At 41.1% G+C, this 27141-nt stretch overlaps 1 protein-coding gene across 1 annotated transcript; it reads right to left on the minus strand.

The window, feature by feature from the left end:
* Positions 1 to 11627: 11627 nt before the first annotated feature.
* Positions 11628 to 26696, minus strand: LOC107193053. Its single transcript, XM_015582434.1, has 5 exons — positions 26354 to 26696; positions 20316 to 20554; positions 13264 to 13404; positions 12692 to 12829; positions 11628 to 11901 (listed from the first exon to the last, which is right to left on the minus strand). The coding sequence occupies exons 1-5, from the start codon at positions 26694 to 26696 to the stop codon at positions 11689 to 11691; spliced, it is 1074 nt and encodes a 357-aa protein (XP_015437920.1). The 3' UTR covers positions 11628 to 11688.
* Between the last annotated feature and the right edge of the window lie 445 nt (positions 26697 to 27141).

Here is a 27141-nt window from a genome sequence, read left to right on the forward strand (position 1 = left end):
ATAATAATATTGCAAATATTTGTTCATTAGCATAAAAGTTTCTATGAAAAATACATATGTTATAAAGCAATCGTTATGTATTTAATTAAATTATTATAATAAATAATTAAATTTAATATTAGTCTACTCTTGCAGAGCAAAAACCATCACAACTTTTGCACTCAACTAATAATATGAGAAGTGTGATTTCGAATACTATTATCTACACTTCTTCACTAACAGTTTCCAACGTTACGCCTATAATTAAAAAACAAAATCAATATGCAATGAATTGTTAAACAATTGTGTATAACGTTAATTCGTGTGAGTCCAGAAATGCGTCGACTTGGAATGGTAGTTCATATGAAGAGCATTTCCGCCGCTCAACATCCTCAAAAGCATTCCAGACGAGGTCATGAATCTTGTGTTCATTCATTCTTTCATTCGTGACTCAATCAAATCTGTTCTACTAGCACACCGATAACCAACTTCTAAATACATTCACAAATTAATTTTTGCTTCCCCCTTGATCAATTTTTGGGTTTCATACACTACCTCTAGAATATCATTATCCAGTGTATCAATTTGCTAACAGATACATTTACCATTTAATTGTTTCGCTTATTTCTTTCACCTCATTAATTAAATAAAAAGAACAATTATACTATAGTATGCTTTGTAAAAATTGGGTAAATATACAGTTATTGACAAATCAACACTTCCTCTTTGTAGGTGCAAAATATAGGTACGTTTCGCAAATAGAATATTAATATCACTAAGCTATGTCAGTAATGAAAACTATAAAAATAATTATTTTACTTAAAAATAAATTATTTTTCGTATCATATTATTCAAGACTTTACATACCTAGAAGCAGAAATACAGTTGTAATGTACTAAATAAATAAATATTTAATTTCGTTCACATTAGATCTACCAATAATTAAGTACACCACTATTCTTTTTATAGCTGATAGCATAATTTAAATTCAAAATACCTTCCCGCCATTTTTCGTCTGTAAAAATGGAATTGGGTGTTTGAGAAAGATGATGAAAATTATTGAGACCAAACAAGCTTTCATCTTCCTTGAATATAAACATAGAATTTAACAAGAAATAGTGCTTACTGATATATCCAATAACCTATTACAACCTATTTTTCCCGAATATGACCAGCACAAGGAGGTGCAGTAGATACTGTGTCTTAGAAAATTAGTTTCACGCTATCTCGTCACAATTTCACTCAACAATTGAAAGACATTACACGATTATTCTATACAATATGACTTTAGACGGGTTTGCATTAAGAGATAATGGAACCAGATGATTTCTTTACGTAGCGCGCTGTAAACATTGCTTCAAAAATTGACAACGTCAGCGGGCACGTTGCACCTCACAGTTGTCGTCAGTTACTTTCTGTATTCTGTCACAAGGTCCCGAACGAGAAAACGGCGCCTCGTGTTTCTGCATTGTTGTGAAAACTAAGAAACTAAAGGGGCCAAGGTCCCCCGATTCAAGGTGACAGAATAGCGAGCGGAGTCAGTGCACAGTTATACCTGCAAAAGACTCCGAAGCGAAGTTCAAGCAAAGAACCCTTAACCTGCCGTTTTTATTATTCACAGCACGTCGTAGTTTGCTTACACGGTTTTGCGACACCTTAATCTGCCGCGGGGGATCGGTTTTACAGCTCTTCTTACCATCGGGCGCCTTCTACGCATCCACCTGGCCAGGGGTTAGCCGGTGGTTCGGTAATCGACGCTTCACGGCTCCTCGCATCCTCATTTTTGCTTGGGACAATACTGACAATAGCGGGGAAGAGATAACGTTTATTTGCTGTGAATACATTTGGCTGGACATCTGTTAACTGGAAGCGAGACACTTTGAACGCGATAAATCTATCTTAAGGGGTTATGCCTAGTCAGGAGCCCGAAGAAATAATGATTTTTGGGAAACTTTTCTCAAAAACTGTCAGGCCTTTCTCCAAAAATATTGTCGTATTTTAGAGAATATCTCGTAATTTTGGTATTTAAAAATACTTATCAATAACGAAGTTGTGACAAATCTCCCGGAGTTTCTGTAAAAAAAAATTGTATTGTAGTGATCACTGCTGCTAGGTAAGTATTGGATCACTTGAAATTAAAAATTCAAAAAGATTTATTTAATATATTAAATTATCTAGTCGCTAAACGAAGAGCTTTTCATCGTTGCATCCTGTTTTCATTCACCAAAAACGAGCAACGTTTTTGTAAAAAATGGAAACTTTACCTTAAAACGTCGGCCATTTTGTCCCAAATAAATCTTTTTGAATTTTTAATTTCAGATGATCCAATACTGAACATTGGTCCTCGAATACAAGTAAAAATCTATGGATTATTATATTCAAATGAGGAATTTAAGATTTGTTTCGTTTTAAATTATGGGAAACTAAATTATGGAAATTAAGATGACGGCTACTAAAATCCATTACAGTAAACAAAAATGTCTTACGAACCATTCCTGTTAAAATTAATACTTTTATAATTCGGTTTTGAATATATTTATGTGAAACACTCTACATGGTTTTAAAAAATTCAAAGGCAATACTCATTTATAGATTGCGTAATACTTTTCACAGATCACTGCAATACAATCGAGCAGTTGTTACATCAACAACAAAAACAAAAATTCACGTGGGAAACCGAAGAAGGCTGTACAGATTATTAGGTGATTAGAGTGCACTATCCAAAAGCATTTAAGCCTGAAACAATCTAATTCTACATAAACATCCTCTGTCTGGCAATAACTAATTCTAATGGTTATTTTTAGTATTAAACTTCATATTGTTTACACCACACAATATAGCCTACGTTTCTACTGCAAATTAATGAATTTACAAAACTTTGCTGGTTTTATAATTTATTGTACATGGATTCGTAGCATTCATTCCCCTTCAACATTTTGTAATGCAAATGACCGATGATTTCATGAGAGAATTCTACATAAACTGTAAAATATACCGTGTCATCTCGATCACTTCGAACAAGGAAGCTCTTAGCATATCTTATTAACAAATAAGTTTGTCTACATGTATTGAATCATATGACGAGTGTACTGATGAATAGATCTCCAAAGACCACTATACATATAGGTATTGCGACGAGCTCGAAACTTTCCTCATATACTCGACGCACAGAAACAGCAATTGGAAACGGCGTGCTCGCGTGGACCGTTCTTTATCGTTAAGAATCAAAGACTCGCGACCAGAAGAATTTTTTAATCAGTCGATCGTCGGCCTTGTTCGTATACTCCAGATGGAACGACAGAAAGGGTGTTGCCTTTCGAAAAATGAGAATGCATTACCCCGACGCCTTCTCTCTGAGTTCTCGGGGAGATCGACGTTGGTGGCTCGGTGGATAGCACCGGCGTCGGGATCTGGACGCTATTACGAACGGGACAGAGAGAAAAAGAGAGGTTGATCCGAGAAAAACGAAGAGGGAACAGCTCCTCTCTTCGCTCTCGGCAGGCATTCCAAAACAAAAAGCCGCGATGCTGGTTCAGCGCGGTGGACAATATGTAAATCAGTGGCTGGCCGTGGTCACGATGTCGCGACCTCGTCGTCCTGCTTCGGACTACGTTCTTAAACCCTCGCCACCGCCACCAAACTGACTATCTCCGCCGCGACTATTTCCCATAAGGGCCTGAAAGATCTGTAACGATCCGTAATAGCTTGCTGACCCACGATATACATTCATTCTTTTTCCCTTTTCCAAAAAGGAACGATCTTGATTACAAACTCTCGAATCATCGCCAAGTAATCATTCGAATGGTCTGGTGAACGCCAAGTACTTTATTTCACTTGTTTTCTTGAGAAAATCTAAGAAAAGATTTCAATTTCCACTGGTCAATGAACACAGTGCAGTAACGTAATTGTAGCATTCGTAAAAATATTGTCCTTAGACTTTACTTACTAAAAATATTGTCCTTTCACTTATTCGTTTGTGTTTATTATAATAGTAACGATGATAGAACAAATAAACTGAAACGCTTAAAATGTTCTAATTCACTGTTGCGTTCTTACACTTAATATAGATGCCGAATCGGAAATACTATTGATATTTATGAAAGTATTTATTAGAAGCTTGGTTAAAAACATTTTAAAAGTGATACGACAAGATGAAAATATAATTAATCACGTACATATTTTATCTTACAAGTAGGCTACGTAATATTACGTATTCTTACTATTCTATTGAAACTCCCAATACAGGAAGTAAATGTCTGCCCAATTTTCATTACTGTACATGTATTAATATCTGTAATCATTAATTTACATAAACTTCTGCAGGCTACTTATAAATCCTATACATTATCATAGTTCGCTACTGCATGAAAAAATAGTTAACAAATTATTAAGTAAAATATCTATTAATAAAATTTCAGAAGAATAAACTCTATAATCACTTTATAACAGTGTTAACGAAACGACAGTACTAGTCATTCGATATCGTCGCTCAAACTCGATCGCTCTGTTACGCTCGGCGCGGTCGTACTTCACGATAGGAGCCTATTCGCGCAGATCAAGATCGTTATGGAAATCCACATGGATACAGCGATGATGACGCATGCATCGGTCAGATGACTCCGGTTCCCATGCATTTCGCGAGGACGATCAACCATATATACCAGTTCCACGCCCAGTTTCTCAAGCTGCTCCTATCTACAGCAATTAGTCGTTAAAAGTGTTCGTGTGTTTCACCGGTTATCGGCCGTCCCACCCACGCGTCCAAATTGTCCCCGGGCGCGTTATCTCGCGACAAAATGCATCTCGTTGGCCCGGAACAGCTGGTCAAAATTGTGTCCGAAGTGAACGATGCGCAATCATCGTTCGCGCAGCACACCACGGCGACGCCTATGTTGCGAAAGAGCCAAATTTCCATAATGCCCATCGGGTCCCTCCCCGTCCCAATCTTCTATCCACTTTCTTTTTTCCGGGCCGATGTCTACGCGGCGTTCAAACTTCTTGGAAGCGGTCTCACGGTTCCCACGAACGGCACCTCTTTTCCCTGAAGTCATCTCGGCGTTCACGGAGAGAAACCGCGCTCCTAATGCCCTTAGATGTCGTCCGTATCTCGAATTGTGTCATAAAGCATTCGAATTGTTCGAGTCTTGGTCTTTTGTCGGTAACGAACTTCTACCCCTTAATTAGGGATTTAACGAAGTTCAAAAGGACAACGCGAATAACACATCGATGACAACTACACGGATCATCGTGTAAACAGTGTATCAAATGGGTCAATGTCGCAAGCGATTTTGTGTAATTCGTTACTAATATCTTACGAATCGTGAGTAGCTTACAGACAAGGAACACGTAGAAATAAATCGGTTTATCCTTACAGGCAAGTTCGGCATTATATGACAGAAAAGATATAAAGCTTATGTAATCGATTAGCGTAGGAATAAAATTCGAGGTAACATAAATTTAAGGTATTTATAACACGGTGTCCGTGGTAGGCCGTCAAGCACGGTGCAACACGTTCATTGGTACCAGTTAAGAACAAATTCTTCTGTGACGCCAGTTTCTCATAGTAAAACATAGTAAACAAATGTTCAAGTTCAATTTGTAACAGCAATAACAAGGCGAAGCAGACCGAATCGATGCACGTCGAAACGACCATCCAGACAGATTCTGATCTGGAAATTTATTAGCATGGCAAAAGGTTCCTTTTAATCGTATACACAGGCCCGAGTCATCGAATCCGCATGACGCGCGAGGCGTTACGTCCACACACACGCAAGGGTTCCACGGGGCTCCGGCACGGGGACCACTCAACTTTGGAAGCCTTTTGTCTCAACGTTATTGAAAGTTGTCTCGAGGGTCACTAGGAATGTAGCGGCAGGATGCCTTCGGGTATTCAAGGACGACAGAAGAAGGGAGAAGAAAAAGAGAGGGAGAAGGATGGGGATAGAGGAAAAGAGTAGGAGAATGGAAGACGGAGAAAGGCAGGAAGGACGAGATAGCGGGTGATGAAGGAGAATGGTGAGGAGGTGGTGGAGTCTCCATCCAACAGGCCATGCGGGCACACTGTCCTAATTACAACGAGGCCTCCTATTTTTTTCGAGCTGAAAGGAGCCGAAGTATTTGCCCGCGGCAACGGAGGCTAGACGGTTCCGGACCGCTCCCAGGACTTGCTCGGAACGAAGTGCAAAAGGATCGTCGGCACTTCGCCGTCATCGAGAATCGGGCAAAACGAAAAAGACATAGGAGAAGAAGAAGAGGGAGGGTGAGAGAGAGGGAGAGTGAGAGGGGGGGGGGGAGAGAGTAAGAGAGCAGGTACATTCTCCGCGGGAACGTCGCAGTTTTCCCAGCCATTCATGGTACCGACCGATTTTTTTGGCCTCTTCTCACGACTCATTCATACCTCGCCGCATGAGATCCGATCGTCGATCCCTACCTGCATCATCGACGAAGACACCGACGGTGGCGCGTCATCCTTTTCGGTATACTCTCTCTTGGGTCCGGTGGTATGCATGCGTCGGACCTTTCAGATTTCACTGATCGCCTGTTGCCTTGTTAACCGACCTTAAATACTCGTCGGCTTGCGTCCACCGATGATTTCCGTTGTGTAACGGGACAACTGAATATTTATATTCTCCCGATAATATTTCGGAAACAAGGCACGGTCTCCGTGAATGATCGTGGTCGGTTTCACCTCTCATTCTACCTATTCGTCGCCCGTATTAGTTTCGACTGAAACGAAAAGCAAATTCATAATCGATACCTACCGAACGACACTGACGTTCATATTTAGAAATGCTAAAGAGCCGTGCTTTGTCAGCCGTATAATTATGGTACCAGAATTCGATACCACGGATCGTTCTCCCGCCCGAATACACCCGCCGATGTAGGAAGGAGGACTAACGATCTTAATGGCTACGCAAAACATTGACACCTTGGCGGCGCTCGGGAAACCACCTGGACTGAGGACAGAGGAGGGAAGAATGGGCATGGATCGTCAAACAGACGGGTCAGCACGAGTGAAGTAGAAATCCTTATGAGAAGGTAAGCCGGGGAGAGCGATGACAACGAGCTAACAGCGCGGACAAACACGGCGGCTTGGGACAGAGCCGTGCCCGGGATGATGATCATGTACTTACGCGTTTCCTCTCAAACATCGACGACGTAGGCAGCACCGACGGCACGACTCGGCCATTGATCATGGGAAACGACAAGTCTTTCTTGCTCAGGCAGAAAGTCAACAATGGGATTAAGTAGCAATCGATTCTTGCTACGATAACATTTTTATTATAGAACTTCGTGTTTATTTAATTTTTTTCAGTAACTGCGTTTCGTATACCTTGGAAAATGCCAAATATTTACAACGACTTAAGAGATGAAAATGGTGTAATCTGCCAAACATGATAAAATTATAAAATTACTTTCATTATTTTTATCTTCAGTATAATGTACAGTAAACAGTATGTTGTAACAAAACCGCATGGTACTATGTAGAATTAAATGCAATTGAAAAAGTAGTGGTGCTGGCCATGTAATTTCATAAAAGTTGAATTATATCTAAACATGTAAATATTTGTTGATCGTCCAAGTTAGTTTTGAAATAAATGTTCACTGTTTGTCACAAAAATTTGATATATAAAATTTTAACTTCATTGCATGAAAATGAATTTTGATCTGTTAAAATTAACACTGATACACGGATGCTTTCGTGCTTTCATAATGAATTAGCAGCCTGATCAAATGTGTGAAAGGAGTTTAAGAAATGTGTAGAGAAGTAATTCACGACACACAAAGAAGTAAGACTGCTGGATAAACTATTTTATTAATTATTAAATTAAGAAAACTATCATGTATATTTTTTCTCATAATAGGAAATCGTGAAAGTGCTTGTTTCCTAGCACCCCAATTACCGTTGAAGTTGGCTCGCTCCTCATTCTCATATTACGATTTAGATGCTGATCGTTTGTGTATGAATGAAAGCAAGAAAATATCTTTTCATTTTATAAATTAGCCTTCAGCTTTCAGTAGCTCAGCAATTGTCAACCTCATAAAATTAATGATACATTCATGTATAAACGGTGAAGAAGTCTTGGGAATTGCACTGTTAATAAACGGGAAGGTATCTAACGAGGTGAAATAAATTACAAATGAGATTTCATGTTGAACTGTCTTTGGTTTAATATGATACAACAGAGCGGGCGTTTTGGGGGCAGGGGCCCGTGTACATATTACATATTCACATATATAATTATATTTTGCAGCTTCTATATCATCAGATCTGTTTATGTACAGCATATACCAAGTAATCCGTAATTATTATACACGAAATTTGTCATGTGTCGTGTGTAACGACTGCGCGAAGCGTGTCAGAGGCACCATTACCGAAGCGGCGGCGACACGTCTCCTATCGTTGGGGTCAACGATACCGATCCCCAGAGAACGCCTCGCCTGGAATTTCCATACGAGTGAAACCGTTCGAGGAAAACGCGAAGAACCAACCGGATCGATATTTTGCCTGGCACGCTCCACGTATATCTTTACACAAATATATGTATATCTTTTCCGATAACAAGAGACAGAGAGGATCGCCAACAAAGCGTGTATTCACGCTGACCCCGATACAAAAACAAATTTTGAGAAACCATTTCAAGAGGAGAAAAAAAAACGAATCTTAATCGGCAATCAGTAGGATTTTTTACTGTTCGACGCTCTCAACAGGCCGCGCTGCTGCTTCTGATCAAATTATTGAATTGCCGTGGTTCTTCTCCATTTGCTTTCAACAACGTTTCTGAATTTTAACATATAGATATATATATATATAAATAAAAAGCTGTCTATTTAAATAAAATGTATAAAATGACGTGATAAAAACGAAATACGTATTCGAGATCGATTCACGAGATCGACATTGCCACACAGATCGGCCTCTCTCTCTCTCTCTCTCTCTCTCTCTCTCTCTCTCTCTCTCTCTCTCTCTCTCTCTTTCTGTTCCTTTCACGCTCGTACACATTTTTTCATTCACTTTTACACTTCTTCCTACTCTTCCCTATATCTCACCCTCTCTTTCTTTCTTTCTCTTTCAATCTATCTCCCTCTTCTTCTTCTAGCTCGGCAGAAGAATCAAGCAGTTCGATTCAACTATAACAATTATTCGCATGGGGGAACGTTCGACGATGCATATCACAGACACGATGATATGGAAATGAAAATGCGTTTCGTATAAAGTGCGTATGCGTACAATTAAAGATTACGTGTGCGATTTAGCCGTGAGTCCTTTAACGCGACACTTGCGCGATCTATGACAAACTTGCAGGCCGCTAACGAGATGGGAATTTAGCAAGACAGTACACGGTCCGATGTTACTCCGTTGAACGCAATGCTTAATCGTATTTAAGTTTCGGCGATAAATCATAAGTACGAAAAGGGGGCCTGGGAAGTCGATTAATGAGTATCGAGTCCAGGCTTCACGAGACACCACCCTCGCGGCGGGAAAGTTCGTAAAACTATATAAGAATAAAATCTGACAAAAGTTTGTACCAGTAAAACAGTTATAAATTCCAGAACGATTAAAACTCTACGATTCGATAGTTAAAGCTGCGCGGTTTCGATTACGAATAAAATCAAATAACCTTCAAGTCGCCCAAGGGTATATATGTCTCGACAAGCTCATGGTAGTCTTTTCAAATGTCGGTAGAACAAAAAGTGATAAGTATCGACCTCGGTATCGAGTAGTAAAAAAAAACACAAAACTGATAAAAAAATAGGAAAAGAGAATCTCAAATGTTGCCCGTTGAAGCAATGTCGGATATAAAAATCAATTTAAAACCTAGTTCGGATACGCTTCACTTTTAGCGCGCGGGCATTGCATCGAATAAAAAGTACGGGTGGAGAACAGGCGTTGCCCATTATATATATATATATATGTATCGTTATCGAAATTTACATCTTCATACCGTGCAAAGGTACGTCAAACGAAGGGAATAGCAGCAGTAGCGCGGCGCGTAACGTAAAATGGCGTCGGGCCGCGTCGATGCGTTTCCTTCTTATTCCGTTAAGATACTATTAAAATTCTACTAATAATAATAATAACATATATATTATATATATGTATGTGTATATATATATATATATATATATATATATATATATACACATACATATATATATAAATATATATCCTTCTGTTTCTCTCTCTCTCTCTCTCTCTACAATAAATTATTATATAGGATTAAAAAAGGGAATGGGGGTAGGGTGGGGGGAGGATGCGCGGGCGATTTGGCCAGAAATAAATCTTAGGCCAAAGCCTCATTCGACGTTTCAACGACGTCGTCTTGTGGAGTTCTTTGCTCGCGTGATAGCCACGCGATAAATAGCTATGCGCAGAATTTTTTTACTTTCTTCTCGCTCGACGCGAATAGTCTAACTTAAAGCGCGAATACTGTATTTTCTTGTGTACTTAGGATATAATACCGCTGCGGTGCACAAGCTCGTTTAAATCGGATTCCGTTCGGAATCCATTTTCTCTCCCACACGTGTGCGCGAGTGTGCCTTTCCTCGTCTCCTTTGTCTCCTCGAGCTCACTTCACGTTTCGTTCGTTCCTCTTAATATCTCTCAATGAGATGCCAAGTCGTGGTATCGGTACGGTTGCTCTTGGAACATTGACGGAAAACATTCAAAAGAAAAAAGAGGAACCAACAAAGTCGGAAACAACGATCGTTCATGAATTTCTCAGGAACAATTTGTTTTTCCGATTGCGTCTTTTCATTTTGAATTTTTCATCAACGAACATGTAGATACTTGTTTTAGTACTTGAAACATTTAAATCACACCAAGTGAATCAACGAATTGTTTCGATAGAGGTAATGCATGAGATTTAGTAATAAAACATTGGAAATGACAATCTCACGGTAGAATTTCCATGGCACAGATTTGAGACAGCAACATCGAGCAACCGTGACGAATAACATTCAACGACATCGAAAACGGACAATAAAATTTGCATGCAATATTTCGTTGGGTGCTCGAGAGCTCAAAGAAGAGAGATGACATCGTTCAAAATTGATATTACGTGGCGGATCTGTCCCATTTCTTTTTGTATTCATCTTCTCGCACATCACTCATCACACGTTCGAACACAGGTGTCCATACGCAGTACACGAAATGTACTGTGGTTTAACGTAAACGTATACAAGAATAATATGTCTTGCACGATCGTGAACTCGGCGGCGAAAGCCAACGGACTGTTTATCATACGACTCTGCTACCCATGTTTCTCCATTTCCCGGTTTGTTCCATGGAATCCTCATTGGCAAGTATCGACGATCGCGTTTTCATCGCGTTATCAACGAGACTCGACAATGACTTCCGTCGGAAACCTGTCTCAAAGGTACTTAACTTGATACAGATGAACGCGACTGATTCGCGGCTTTGACGATAAGGAGTATCTATCGGGTGTATCACGGTGAAGTATTTTCAGTCGCTGGACCGTGCCCGATAGATAGGTCAGTCATCGCCACGGAGATGCGTCTTAACTGGACACCGGGACGGACGGTAACCCTTGGCCTGCTTGACAGAGCACGCCTAGGCACTTTTCCTTAATAACCGCTTCTTCAGTAGCCTCAGGAAAACTGACCATCCAGACTAGGTTGTTCCGGTTTCCTTAGATGGGTGAGTCGTCGCCTGGTAGCCCTTCTTCGGCTTTCGCCCTGCCATCCTCAGGACTGAAGACCGCGGCGTAAGTGTTCAAACACCTGCACCACGTATTCGAGGCCGTTCATGTAATCCCGAAAGATCAGCCAATCGCGTAGATTTCGATACGTCTCGGATGAAGACATTGTCCGGAATTCGGACTTCATGATGTCGCGGGTGACGTCCGGCCGCGACGATAGTTGACGCTCCACTAGTGCTACTTGTAACTCGCAGAGAACCTGGGAAAGAAAATTTTACGCGTTAGAACTTCCCTTATACGATTACTAGTGAAATGTATTGACTAAAGGAGCAAGATCATGGGAAGATATTAATGATCAGCATCATGGAGAAAAGAATGAAAAACTGTTTTTCATTTTCTATTTGTAACTCATAGCTTTTCATTTATATAATGCTCTTCCTGCTCTTGGTGTAGAACAGGGGTCGGAAACTGCGGCTCGCGAGCCAAATGCCGCTATTTGGGCACCTACTTACATGCGACTCTGAAGTACAATGAAAAATGAAAATACAATCAATGAGAGCAATTTTTCTAAGACTTTTTCTTCATTTAATAAAGAACTTGTTATAATGTTACTTTAAATTTTCTGTATTTATAAAAATATATTTATAGCTCTGAAATAATTTTTAAATTGTTGTAAGGGACAGGTTTAGCTCTTCCGTCTCAAAAGTAAAAATAGACTGAGAAATAATTTTACAAATGTGAAAAGCGTATTGTGATTTTTCTGCAATGTTATACCAGTACCTACAGAATCAGCAGTACCTACTGTGAACCAGGGAACTCTACTAGCAATCGGCTCGATAAAACCATAAATTTTTTTTGCGTTATGGTTGGAACATTTAGTCGCGTAAACTTTACGCAAAACTCGTAAAATAGGTAACGTTTTTACTGCGTTTACGACTATAGAAGGCAATGTGATTCAGGCTAATTGTACATGGTACCATTGTGAAAGCTGTTCTGTCGTTTTCAAGAAATCTACGGAATTAGATCGACAACCGGAAATATGCGCTTACCGTTCGCAGTTTGTACTCCGTGTCCTTAAATTGCTTGCGAAACTCGAGTTGAAGATCCTCTTGATCCCAAACTATTTGCTCCAAACCCACTGCATACTTTTGCATGTATTCGTATGCATCGATAAGGGCCGTGTCGAGCTGTAGAAGGAGTTAATCGCTTTTAGTGAAACAATCATAATATCGAAAAAGCATATTTCAAATTGAAATATCGTCATATTCTGAGAATATTGCTTCAACGAAGATTGATAACAACATGATTTTTTTACGTTATTGTAATAAGTATTACAACGATATTTTACTTTAATTACATTTTGCTAATGTTGATCAGAAGGTACAGAAAGCCTCAATACATTTAAGAGATCTATACAAAGTTCATAACAAGGTGAGTAAAAAGTAAAATTTTAGGCAAAACTATAAACAAATAGTTCATTTTTAAACGCACATATTTATAAAATACTAAATAGCTTCTTATAATCTGGCGGACTTTAGTAAAATTTATTTCCTTTAATATCGGTAGTTTAGAACACGTAGGAAAAACAAACACGATTGAAATTAAACGTATTTGGACTCACTTCTAATTTGGCAAGATACTCTTGGTCGAGCGGTTCTCCGAGTTGTTTAGGAATTTCTTTTGGCCCCGGAAGCCAGTCGTAATGATTATCCTTAAACGTGGAGTGCAAATCAGCGAAGTCAATGTTGAAGGTTCGCTTCACCTGGAAAATAAGGAAACAAAGTCACGTATATTATAATTGGCGTAACATTTGGCGGCGCTACCATAAAACAAAATATATATCATCGTCATCCTTCCTCCAATTTATTATTTCAGCAGTTATTCACGCAGTAAAGTGATTAGAATAATTTTTCACATCGCACACATCGTATGAAACTACATTTTATTTAGCTTGAGTTATCGTTGTTATCGTAATACAAATCAACGCAGCTTACTGTCTTAACCGTTTAATTGTATTTAACTTAACAAGTGGTTTCTCAACGAGAACGCGTTCTTGCTCCACAATACCAACAATTTCCTCAGAGGGATGCCTGACCGGTGAAGGAGCCTAAAAAAGCGAGTTTATGGAGAAGGAATACTTCTCACAGAAGTTAACTCTTGCGTTACATGCGAATACCCTATCTGCGCACATCAAGAGTACCAATGATCGGCTATAAACGAGTAAATGTCTTTATTTTTGTATCTCGGCGAAGCGGCTCGGATGAAATTCACGGCCGGTGATATAAATGCAAAAATTGGCACAGCTCCTTTATTAGGGGAGCAATATGGTTCAATAACAGGTTTAGTCACTGATTAAACCAGACAGCAGCACCTCACACGAGATCAGGCTCCCGATATCCCTTGTTCCTGGTACGATGGGAACGTGGACGGATGATTAAGCTCGAGAGTCGAGTAACCGCGAATCCAACGCGAACACAGCACGCGCCTGCCTCGAGCTATGTTGCTGACTTTTTGGGAATACCAAGGTGGGTTAGCTTATGAAAGCTGGTCCGTTACCCGAAAACTACTTGAAAGTTCGGGCGCCAGGCCAGACACGCTAATCGTGCTAGCAGGGCAACGTCAGGCTCGCTATGAATCATCTGTAACGCGGTGACTCCGATCAAACGGAAGGGAGAAGCCCTCGCCTCCGCTTCACAACTTGGAAATGGTTCATCGGTACACGTTTCGCGAAATTCTAAGTACCGTGCCGCATGATACGAAAAGATCTAAAGCGATCGCAAGGTCATTTCGACACCCACTGAAATTAACTGTGTCGCCCTTTGTGTGAGGTATCCCGTTTGTCAAGGATGATACATTTCGCACCGTTTGTCTGAATGAAGTTAAGTTTCACCATAGTTGAACTGTGATGAAAACAATTGACTCAATACTTTCATCAATACCATATCCGTTGTATGAGAATTGGTCGATGACTCAGATGATACCTACTTCGAAGATCGAAACGGATATTGTTAATGGGATTGGCAGTAATCTTTTGAAATTTACCTTAAAAAATTGTTTGCATATTTGATAGTATATTTCATGTTATACTGAGATATCGATTCCTCTGAGCAATTCATTTTCGTTGGCATTGTTCTAAATTCATATCAATCGATCTGTATCGCGCATATGTGAGCTCGTATATCATTGAAGTGTCTTTGACCTCGGGTCTCGGCCCAGCCGGCGCACACCAGAGATAACGCGAATATCCAAACTCTTATCTGGCCCAAGAAGGGAAATAATCATCGTGCGATATTACTCTCACGACCTGCAGACTGCGATAACACCTTCGGCATGCAAACAACATTCCTTAGAACTACGTTGCCGATGGGAGTAGCAGGAATAGATAAATGATTCATTTTCAGATACTGTCCAATAGTTCGAACACGCCGTAAATTACACCTGTTAATAAAAAACATCTCAAAAATTTATATGCTATCAAAAAACCGAAACTTGTGCCGAATAAGGGCATTAATAAGAGTTTAGAAATTCAAAATACAAAACAGGTTTATTCAAAAACGTAAGACGGTTACGTGTATCTGAAACAATCTATTGTTTTGTATCAACAATAGTTCCTTGTTCACGCCTAAATGACTAAGACATTTTTGAGAAATGTGTAGATACTTTTCGAAAGAGTGTACACATGTATTGGGAACATTAAACACGGTGATTAAAACCGAGCAGTCCAGATTGCGTCGTAGACTGTTATTATCACTAAAATGGATAAAATTGTCTATAAACGGATCTACGAATGGGAAGTAGTTCATGGGTCGGAATCGAATGGGCAATTAAATAATTTTATGGTCATATTACGCGAACGGTTCCTTAATAAATACGTTAAAACGGATCCCTACGCCTTCACGGCTAACCGATTTTCGGGTACCATTCTATTACCCTCCGAATTAAAGTGTCCGATGGAACTACTCAAACTCCGTCGGCACATTTTATAGCCTGTTTCGATACCGATGTCCATTCCTTACCCACGACTCCCTGAACACGGATACAAAGTACACCCGCGAGCAAACTCGGCTTCCACTAGGGGAAAAAGTGGCGTAAGAGAAAGGCCTCCTACCACTTGATATCTGGAAGTACTGAAATGTATGCCAAATTAACATTCGATTTAACATTTATGTCACTATCTGGAGTAAGTTTACCAAGTGGTAGAAGACCCTATCCCCACGTTATTTTTTCCCCTAGTGGAAGCAGAGTTTGCTCGCGGGTGTTCGTACCTTCGAATCATCGAGCTAGGAACCTACGCGTGTCTTTTAAAAGTTCGTGTTCGATTAATTTCGAAACAGGCGAGTCGCGGAATATCTGGAGTTTCTCGTATTGCCAGCTGGTTCAAGACAATCACGAAGTGATTCGAGCGAGAGAACGGATAGGAACGGCGGAAGAAAAAGCGAGGAATGAAAGGAATTGTCGCTAACAACCACTGGCGGCGAACAAATCTGAGACGCGGGTCTTTTGTGCCTCGTAAAAGTCTCCTCGGCCACACCGAAGCACGAATAATCGTAAAACCGGGCTGAAAACTGACAGGAAGTAGGCTGGCAAGAGTAGGTATGGTCTCTGCGGTACTCTCGAGGACCCGTCAAAATCAATTAGTCTCTTGGTCTTTCTTCTAGCGCGGCTTCACCGCTCCACCGCTTATTAGAAGTTATAAAATTTCGGTGCGACGGACTCGAACCGATTGAATGGCTCGCTGCTCTCGCGAGTCAACGCTGCCGCGTTTCAACGAGATACAAAAGAAACAGAGTCGACGAGAAATGAAAACGTTTCAATTTCGGTCGATTTCTTATCGAATTCTTATTTTGTCATGTGCGACTTGGAAGAGTCAGAAGCACCTGCTGCTTTGCCGTTTGAAAAACTTTAGCTCGAGTATGTGTGTTGCATGAAAAGATACGAAAATTAAAGGCCAATGGAAGATGATAAATCAGGGGAAATGGTACCATTTGTATTAAAACGTCACTTGTATCAAACGAACTCTTATTTTGTCACGTGACTTTTAAATGTCAAAACTTTCGCTGATCATCATTTAAAAATTCAGTTTAAAAGTTAGAGCTAGATTACGTTTACTCTATGACAAGATACGTCATCAGGTGATACATCAGGTGAAAATGTACCATTTCTATTAAAACGTCACGGGAACAATGTTGTATTGTAAAACTGTCAGTGAACACGGGAAGCATTGTTTTATGTGGATTACAAGAAACTAATGAAAATAGTAACTGTACAATACCGCAATTTATATAAGAGAAGATAACGCAAACCATTGACACGCCATAAGAATATATCTATATTCATCTAAGTATCTACTTTAGAAATGGAGAATGTTTTTAACCTTTCAACTCGACGATTAGAATAAAGACCTAAAAAGTAACCCATAAATATAGGCCAAGAAATGTTCACCGTGATACTGAAAATAGTTTCGATATTTATGGAATAAATTCCATAAAGTAAGAACAATTGAATCTTGTATTTTTCGCTGGTAGTTGACGCGAGAAATAATCAGTCGAGACTAAGCGTATTCGAAAAATATGTCAGCCTTGAATGAAACCTTACAGACCGACATCCAGCCAGTGGAGTAGCAGAAAATACGTGTCGTAGTTCGTACTGTATGTATCGAGGCGAGTAAATGCACTGTCGGGTTGTGTATCCGGTCTGGGTTTTAGTATGCAGGCGGAGTACCGGGGTATAGATGCCCCATCCTTGGCGGGGGAGGGGCAGCTTCCGATTCTGATTTATTGGAATCCTCCGCTTCCGATATTTTATCCGATTCCTTCACGTACTGATGCGCGTATATGCGTCTCATAGACATCGAACTTCCTATCCACGAGGAACAGTATATCGGATGTAATCACATGCACACGCCCGCTCCATTGATTCTTGCAGCTTATAACTTGTGTACACACAGACAAAGCACCAAGAATTGCCCGAACACCGTATACTTTCTCCATATAAACCTAGCAAAATTGAATCTGTCATAATGACCATAAAGATGTGGATTATTTTAACACTACCACGAAATTGAAAATAGAGTAAAAAAAAAATTCTGTTTTAATTAGAGAAATTTAACGGTTACTCTGTACGATCAAATAATAATGGCTATTCGTTGTATAAATACTCCAACTCTTTCCGCAATATCTTCTTAATGTTAAGTTGAACGAAACATATAAGACATAGGTATTATACCTACTGCTTTTAGAAACCTGAAACAGATTAACGAATGCAAACTTCGTTATATTACGAACGAAGAATTCGCGGGCCCGAAATTTTATCGCCAAGCACGCCACCTGCGCGCCGAGAGCGATGGTCTCACGAAACTTCGTTGCTTCTCGGTACTCTTTCCTAATCTGCTCTTTCTCGACAGTGTCCGCGCCGCTAAAACGATAACGAGACCCAACACAGATGACGTCAGTGGACCACTAGACAGTGCGTCGCCTGACGTTGGTGTCACAGAATCACAGTTTGAATGTCCTCAGCACCCCGTGTCGATGTCTTCGAATTTGATAGAGACGAACGATGTGCGAACTGTAGCGAATCTATGCGGTAGAACTAGACCGTTTCGTGCTACATTATTCCTTTTCCCAAGAAAGGAAAGAAAGAGAGAGAAAGCGGAAGAGGGGGTGGACCAAACGATATCAGATTATGCGCTGACTTAGAAAACATCGGTATCGGGTATCGTCGAGCGATGATGTAACAGCGACCGTTTCCACGGTGACTTCGGTGGAGCCACAGGGCGGAACGAGCCCTGTATATACATACATATATGTATACGTACAGAGACACAAATACCCTTCGAGGTCGCGCGTGGCGAATACTAATTCGGCCGCTCGTACAGTCGCTTTGTACAGACACCGTAATATTGGCGATATAGGTACACTCGAAATGACGCCTACAAGTTCCTCATCGACACGAGTCATAATTCAGATCATACTTCAAAATCTAGGCATGATTCCAGTAGCCTGTAAATATATTATATAAGTGCAACGTCTGCAGCACTTCTATACCGACTATTCTTTAATAAAAATTTTCCTGAGATTCACAGATAAAAATACAAGATACTTAGTCATGTTTCGATCGATCAGTCCGCCTGAAGGGACAGTGTAATTCAAACTGCACGATGCGTACAACGATTCGGGACAAGTCCCGGAGTAATAGAGATACAGGAAACGCGTAAAGCGACCGCCAAGGATGAGTCAGGTGAGTCCAGGAATTTGGCGGGCACGTAAGGACGTTCAGTTATAGGCCCGAAATCATGTCGACACGTGTGCACGATGCATAACTAGGGAGACGAGCTTAATCTTTCCTTTAAAAAAACGAGAGTAAAGTTTCGCGTGTGTAACCGTACCTTCGATCCTGCGGTTTCCACGTCTCATTTTTCGGATCGTTTCAGAAGAGGAACCTTGAAGCACCAGGCCGAACCGGGACCATGATTTATTGTCCTTGGTTAGAGATAATAAGGCACGATCGGCTAAAAAGATTCTTTCGAAACGAAGGATCTTCGTGCGCGGTCGAACGAATCTATTTTTCTTTTTGGTGGGGTCTGGAGGGGGGAAGATCGCTTACACATTTCATAATACTCACAGAAGGAGTAGCAGAAGTAGGTATTTGCCGCCGCACAAATGTCACAGGTGGTAGCGACACAGCAATAATGGAATAGGAATCGAATAATTTTCGACCTGTTGGACATTGAGAAATCGTATTTCTGGTAATGACAACCATTTACAATTTCGATCTGTACAATTATGTGCAATAAATATTACGCGTAATGCTCATAATAAGAGAAACGGGGTAATTCCGCTGTCACCACTTTCGAAACCATACCTACTGCACCAAAAGGAACATTCAAATACTTAAACACACGGGCGAATCGTCTGTGGTTGCCGTTTGGTTGCATGACAGGAATAAATTATATTGTCACGGATAACCGTATACTGAAGGAAACTTACGAATATAAGCAAATGAAATTGAACAAAGTAAAAAGGACACTATATAGTGCCAAACGTTTCCCGAAAAAAAAAACATTACTAGAAATTCAACTGTGTACCAAAATACAATGATACTATTACATTTGTTAAATGAAAAATAAGCAATAAAACATCAATTAAAACTCCTGTTTCGAAGCTAGAGTTAATTTTGTTGTATCCAAATGATTTTTGATATTCCATTTGTATATTTATAGTACGAGTTGTATTCTTCCGTTTTCTTGCGGTGTCACACTGCGATCGGTTCATCTTGCCAGTTTTAATTTAAATTACTTAGCATTCTTAAATAATTCCAAATTCAAACGCATATCTTTAATCAGGTAGAACAGACGTTTCGTAAGTCTGAGATCTCTTTCGAAGGCCTCTGGGATTCAACGATCAACGTCCGTACGACCGGAAGTACTGCCATAACTGCCTTCCGCTCGATGTCCCCTTTCCCCGTCCGATCCCCAGCAGAAGTCACGTCAGTAATTATTGAACCATTGATGAACTTAATGTTCGTCTTTGATCGTCGATATCGCGGGTGTGTAAAACGTGTGAAATTATCGCGAGATCTTCTCGAGCACACACCTGAATATGTGCGAGTCTGGAGCAAGGATGACGAGCACGGAACAGAAACCGCGAAAAAGATCAAGAAGAAACGTGTACTCACGTAATCATCACGAAAAAGCTCCGCGTGCATCAGCGCCGTTTTCGCCTGAACAACAACTTGGTGCAGAAGCTGCGAGTCGGTTAACTGCACCACGTCCAAATCACCGGTAAAGTCTTCGGCGGCAAGGCCACAGGGATTCACCCACTTCGGGGGCGAACTCAGTCGTCTATTCTCAAGGGTCATCGTCGGAGCGCCCTGCACCGAGACCACGAGCAGTGTCACTAGAAGACTGCCTAACCCTGAAAATCAAATTGAAACGTGTGAATAATCACATATTTTGACAGCAGAAATATAACTTGATTAACCATTGTACACTGTTCGGATCAATTTCAGTAAACTGTAAGTATGTTTCCTTAATTCGATTTTACCCTTAGACCAAATTCACATGAATATGTGTCTCAATAGAAATGGACATATTTCAGCTTCAACGAGAATAATTAAAATAGAAGTAATAAGGCCGATTTAGGCTCACGTTCTACATATAACATAACGTAGGGATACATAAAAATTCATGAAACACGTGAAACTGAATCGTCGAAATGGCGGTTTCGTCGACATTCCATGCGCATACATATCGAATCCCCGTTGATCTTGTTTCAAATTCATAACTAACTGCCACAGTAGGTACGTTATTAACAGAATCGTCCGTGTATTAAGAAGATAAAAGCCAGCTCACTGGTTGGTAGCAATCAACGATTTGACATGAGAAACTCGAGAGAAGATACCCTCGAAAGATATCATCCCGTGAGCTTCCGGCTTGTTGCTTCTACCTTCCCCGTCCTCGGCCCCCCACCCACGGGTACGTCTGCTCGTCGATAGTAAGCGCCTAAATGGTAGATTTCGATCGAGACCGTCTTATGATCATCCGGCAGTTTCGGGATCACCGCTCGTCGAATTACATCCACGTGAATTCGTCGTCGCATTATTTCACGAGTTACGACCCTTGATGAGGGGCCTGGAATCACGTGCACCGCTACGACGACAAACCATCAGAGCAGTCGCGTACGCATTCGATGGATGTATAACCACCGCCGCCGACCGCCGCCGACCGCCGCCGCGTGCAAGTTTTCTCTTTCTCCGTTTAAACACCACCGTCTTTCTCCTGTAATATTGTCGAGTATCGGTGGTCCCTTCCAGCGAACACTTTACGGTCCGATTTGTAACGGGAGGGTCGATCAAACACTCTTGCATTAAGATCTCGTCGAGTTGTCGAAACGTGTGTTATTTGACGTCAATGTTTCTATGTGCACGCAACCGATACAAGAGACCGTAATAATGAACTTTCGAAAGCAGAGTATTAACCGACGCAATCGTTCTTAAAATCCACACACGATTACATTACTGCGCTCGATCGTGTTTATAATAGTTTTCAATTTCCTAACCACTCTAGGCTGTTCTCGATTCCTTCACTGTCGACATAATCGTTGAAACAATACCTACGCGAAATAGTGACACGCGACTGAATCGAAAACACTTTTGCTCGATGTGACCATCGTAATAGACGAAGCTAAACGAATAGTGTGGAACAGTGTACGATCAGTCGAGCGACGACAAACTTAATTTTAATGTGCGGTTACACGTGGTAAAACGTGCGCGACGAACGCGTTCCCTGGTCGCGGAGGAGAAAAATAAACGGACACAGAAAGAGAGAAAGATACAGAGCGTGAAGAAACGTAAGAGGGAGAGAACAGTGGAGACATCTCGGACACTTAACGCATATTAATGAGCGGCTCTTAAGTGCGTTTCGCGTCCTGGTGAGAGAATAATTTGCCCCCTCGGGTGGAGGAAGTTTACACCCCAAAATCACCGTGAAAACAATGTCGACCTGTATACACCGACTAACGGTGGTATTTTTCTTATTGGTACGTACCCGCGGTAATCGCTGCGAACCTCGCTGTTGATTCTTTGTAATTCGATAGACAGAAATGTTCGATGATAGGCAGGAAGGCACGCGCCACGACTTTAACCGAACAGATTGTATTGGAATTCCGGTCATAGGTAGATAGATCACAACCACGTTTCGCGGTCTGCAGACAGTTTCGATGGAAGTCACGTGAATTTTCTTACTGTCGCGTGCATCGCCACGTGACGTATTCTTGGTCAATTTTCCTTGCTTTTCATTATACATGTTGATTTTTTCACATGTAGAAATTAGACGAACGTTGCACGTATCTCGGTTCCCTTCTGCCGTGGAATAGGAAGAGAACGGTGCCTTGTTCCAATGGAACGACAATTGAAACGGCGAACGCGCAATTAAGATCTAGCAAACCGCGTCGGAACGATATCGTTAGCGTCTGACTTTTCCGACAACCCGCGCAAATGACCGTATACTTTCGAGAACATGCCTATTCAATAATGTGGCAGGTATTTTTATCGTACCAGAAGTTGCCGCGGGATCCAGGTAAATGATCACGGTGTCCACGATTATATTTCCTTACTTGTCCTGCTCGTGTGTACGCATCGTGTGTACTTTCGCCGGTTTCTTTAATCGCGCCACGTTTTTGCGCTAATGGAATTTAATTGCCGCGCGATATGCCTGTCGCCGGCCGGCCAAATTTGTCCGGGAACGGAATTACGATGATAGGTACGCTTTCGAGCAAGTTCGCATTCTTAAGGCGTAAGAAATCCAAAGAGCCACCTGTGGCTTGTAACTTGCAACCTTGCCAGGCGGAATGCATCAGCCCGATTTGCTATATGCGGACACCATCCCCCTTATCTCGCTTCTGACGCGAATTCGCTGACAAGCATTTCTCGTCGCGAAAACTAGGGTGACGTCGTCGATACATTTATTCGTACAACAGAACACACGTGGCAGACGCTGTCAAGCTCCACCTATTTGCCAAACTTCTTGAATACCTTCATTGAATTTTAAACAAATGGTTGTATTTTAAGTGTTAGCCAGGTATCGAATTAACCTGCCGGAACGTCCGCGTAGCGTACGATCTCACCGATTCTCATCGAAACAGGCATACAAGTCTTTCGTCATATACGATTAATCACGGATATTTCGTAGGCGGTCATCTAACGGTCGGTACCCGCGTCTTTTCTACTTTCGCCCCGTGTGGCCTGGACGGTGTCGACGGTACAGCTAGGGCCTACCTCAACGACGACGCTCGGCGACGGCGTTCCAACGAAATTCCAGAGAACCCGCGGCCGCGTGGAAAAAAGTAAGGCGTGCAAAGCCTGTGAACACCGGTGCAAGACGCATCTCTGCCGTTGGCTGGCAAGAAGATGCTGAAAAATGCGGTAATGACGCACTGTCCTCGCATTGCTTGCGACAATTATACCCCATTACGCCCGTCCCGCCACCCTCTTATCTCCCAGATCGTGTCCATGCCCGGACCGGAGTGCGTTGCGGTAGGTTGCGGTACACGGTATATACGTTCGTCGATTTATTATACGCCGTTTTCTGTCCATTTTTCCTTCGACCTAACTGCTTACGTAGATCTTTAATACCGCAGCGGTTTTGAATGTCACCAGCGAACTCGTCAGTTGCGCAGGGGGCAATTGAAGCGACTTGGACTCTGTGATAGTCTGTCCTTATAACTGCACCGTGGATAAACAATTAGACTGTTGCACAAGAAATGTCGTTTTTCCAACTCACTTCATTCTGCATACCCAAGAATCGTTAAACATGATATCACGAAGTTTGTTACTCGTTGGTAAGAATCTGTCGGTTCAAGTGGATCTTACTTCGACTAAAAGTGTTCTGTTAAAGATTGTCTCATAAAATCAATCAGTCAAACCGATATTTGCCATACAACAACCTACATAGTATTATACTTCAATCTCTGTACCAAATCGTAATTCTGTTCGAATTTGTTACAGGGTTGCGTCTTATCTAGAATCTAACAGAATTTCATCGTGGAGAATATTCTTAAAGTCTTTGAACTTTGAAGAGAATCTTGAAAATTTGATGACTGCGGGAGTGTTTAGCCACAGCTAACTTCCTTAGATATCGCTGTTAAGTTCTTAATAATAGCCAAATCCAAGAGAATATTAGCTAAATTTAGCGGAACTGATATTGCTAAATTCGTTATTGCCATGTAAACGTCACCAGACACATCAGAATTAATACTGACTTCGTCAAAAATGGAGCTTCATAGAAAAATGTTTCAGTCTATATACTACCACCTTATTTAGTTTTGCGAAATGATTCATCTCTATCCCAACTATATCCTGATTACCGCCTACGAGTACTTTCCGCGGTTCTACACCCGGCGAACACTACGAATGCTGAAGCTCCAGCCGACACTAGCTATAGATTTGCGAACGCTCAACAGGTGGGTGTGTTTTAAAGGTACACGCCCCCAATGAAAATGGTATCACATTTTCCGCTCGGTTTCATAAACGCTTTATCGTGATGTTAAAGAAGTAACGTGAAATATATATTACTGCTACACAGGACAATTTTTTCGAACTGTTCAAACGAAGATTCGATAAAGACCGTTACAAAGAGAATGACTAATTCGCGTTCATCGACTTGCTCAAAAGTGACGTCAAATCGTGAATAGGAATACATACACGAGAAACAATTGATGAACGGGAAAATATTGCTGGGTCACGTTTGGGAAGCACCTGCTACGTTGAAATTTCACCGCAACACGTGGATTATCTTTCACTTCTGTGATGTTCGACTTCGAAATGAACGTTTGTGACGCATAACGATAGGGACGAATGTCGGTAATCGTTCCAAATTGTACTAAATATCTCGCTTGAACGTAAATCGAAGTCATACGAACTTTGCGGCATATCAGAATCGTGCCTTGCGGCGACAAGCAGTCTCCGCTAGGGAAGAATCATTAACGAAACAGTCAACTAGCCATCAAAAAGAAACGGAAATTAAAGAAACATGTAAGTAGAGCCCAACTTCGGATTTCTTACGATCGATTCAAGATCGAGCGAAGGAAAGTAAAAGTGTTAGAAACGGATAAGAAAACAGAGTCGGGGAAAGATGAGGACGTTCGTTACGTAAGAAAGCATTAATTTTACGTGAGTCAGCATCAGATGTATGGATGAATACTACACACCAAAGACAGAAATACGTAAAATGATAATGAATTCTAATAAGTATGATTTAGCTACACAATGACTTAAATCTTTGATACGATACCTAACTGGTAAGTTATAATTAGGATTAATAAAAAGTTATAAATCATGATAGATCATTTAATCGGAAGATTCGCGGTGAACAATAAACGATCGAATATTTTATGTTAGTCGGTTGAATCTACCTTTCCTCGTTGTTTAGTCATCAAAAAAAGGTACGTAGAGTGGAATAATAGCCGAAGTAACTGTATTTGGCAGATATTGATTGATATTGTAGTTTTGTACATATATATTACAATAGAAATGAATGACAAAACATGTATATCTTGATGCGTTTCCTTAATCAATTCAGAGAAGTTATTGCAACAGGAAAGAGGATGCAACTTTTATTCTGACAACGAGCATGAAGACAAGATAAAAAGACACATGGTAATGTAACATCTACAGAACAAACTATGTAGATAAAAATAAACGTATGCTTATTATTTCTACGCATCACGTATTAAAGTTGTAAGTGGATGTAATAAAATCAAACATCTACACAACTGTTTAACGCTTAACACGAAAATGATTATTTCAAGTCCCTGATTTATATGCCAGCGCTTCTACACCGTAACTACCAGTCTTTTAATAATATCTGATTATTCCGTAGTTGAATCCCCAAGAAACCATTAACGTCCACTACCTGTTCTCTCCAAATCCTAGCTTGTATAATATTTTTCGGGTCGTGTCGGTACATCTTCTAACAAGATGCTGTTCGCGGTTAAATAGACGAAAATTAAATAGAAGGAATCATGTAACTGAAGTGTTGCCGTTTCTCTATACATGAACCGCCTTTTAATAACTAATTTCAACAAGTTTCCGAACCAACATACATTATTCTATAAATTTATCGATTCCGCGAAACAAAACGAAACACGAAGGAAAGAGTAAGAGAAAGGGGAAGGAGAAAGAAAGGAGGCGACAGAAGCAACAGTAGTTCGACTTACTCAGCCACGTGGTCGCGGTGATGGATGCGTTGTGTCTCGATCGTATCCTTCGATCGTCGTAAAATGCAGGTACGAGGTATGAATCACTTTGCAAGTGTCTCTGTGCATGATCGTTCTTTTTTATTCTGGACGGGATCGCACCTGCGTACGGAGCATTCGCTTCCAGACTTTTGCACTGTTTCATTGACGTTTTTATGGCAGTTGCTGTCATAGCTGTCACGTTGTTCTGGACAGCACGATGATCGTGAACTCTGTGCGACGTGGTCCTTTGGTCACGAGCGAGGATCGCCTCCATCGTCATCTGTCGATCATAGGGGATCGTTGTATCTTCTACGGCTGTCATGTTCGCATAGCACTTTATCACTCTTGTCGGCACCGCAAGCACTCGCGATGGCGCGTGGCAGCCTAAGGAGCAAGTGAGTCGTACCTAATATATGTATATGGTGTATACATATACTGTTAAGTATATCAGTGCGGTACTCTCTGTCGACGAGCGTGTTAACGAGATCGGAAGTTTGAAATCCGCACTATTCGAAATCATGTAACGCGCACACGGTGCGGTGCGGTATCCGTGGAATGGTGTGACGTTATCGTTAAGAGGCACAACGGTTATAATGGACTTCTGTTCGATCGTAGAACAATTTCACCGGTCACATTCGAGTATCGGGAACAATCACAATTTGAAAAACTGTCCGCACAGAATCACAACCCGTTTAGCACTGGTCTCAACACAACCGATGCAGTGATTCTTATACGAGGGGGAAGGGGGTTGCGAGAGCTGTCCCAGA

This window comes from Dufourea novaeangliae, unplaced genomic scaffold (genome assembly GCF_001272555.1).
Source record: "Dufourea novaeangliae isolate 0120121106 unplaced genomic scaffold, ASM127255v1 scaffold536, whole genome shotgun sequence".
In the NCBI taxonomy this organism is placed as follows: Eukaryota; Metazoa; Arthropoda; class Insecta; order Hymenoptera; family Halictidae; genus Dufourea; species Dufourea novaeangliae.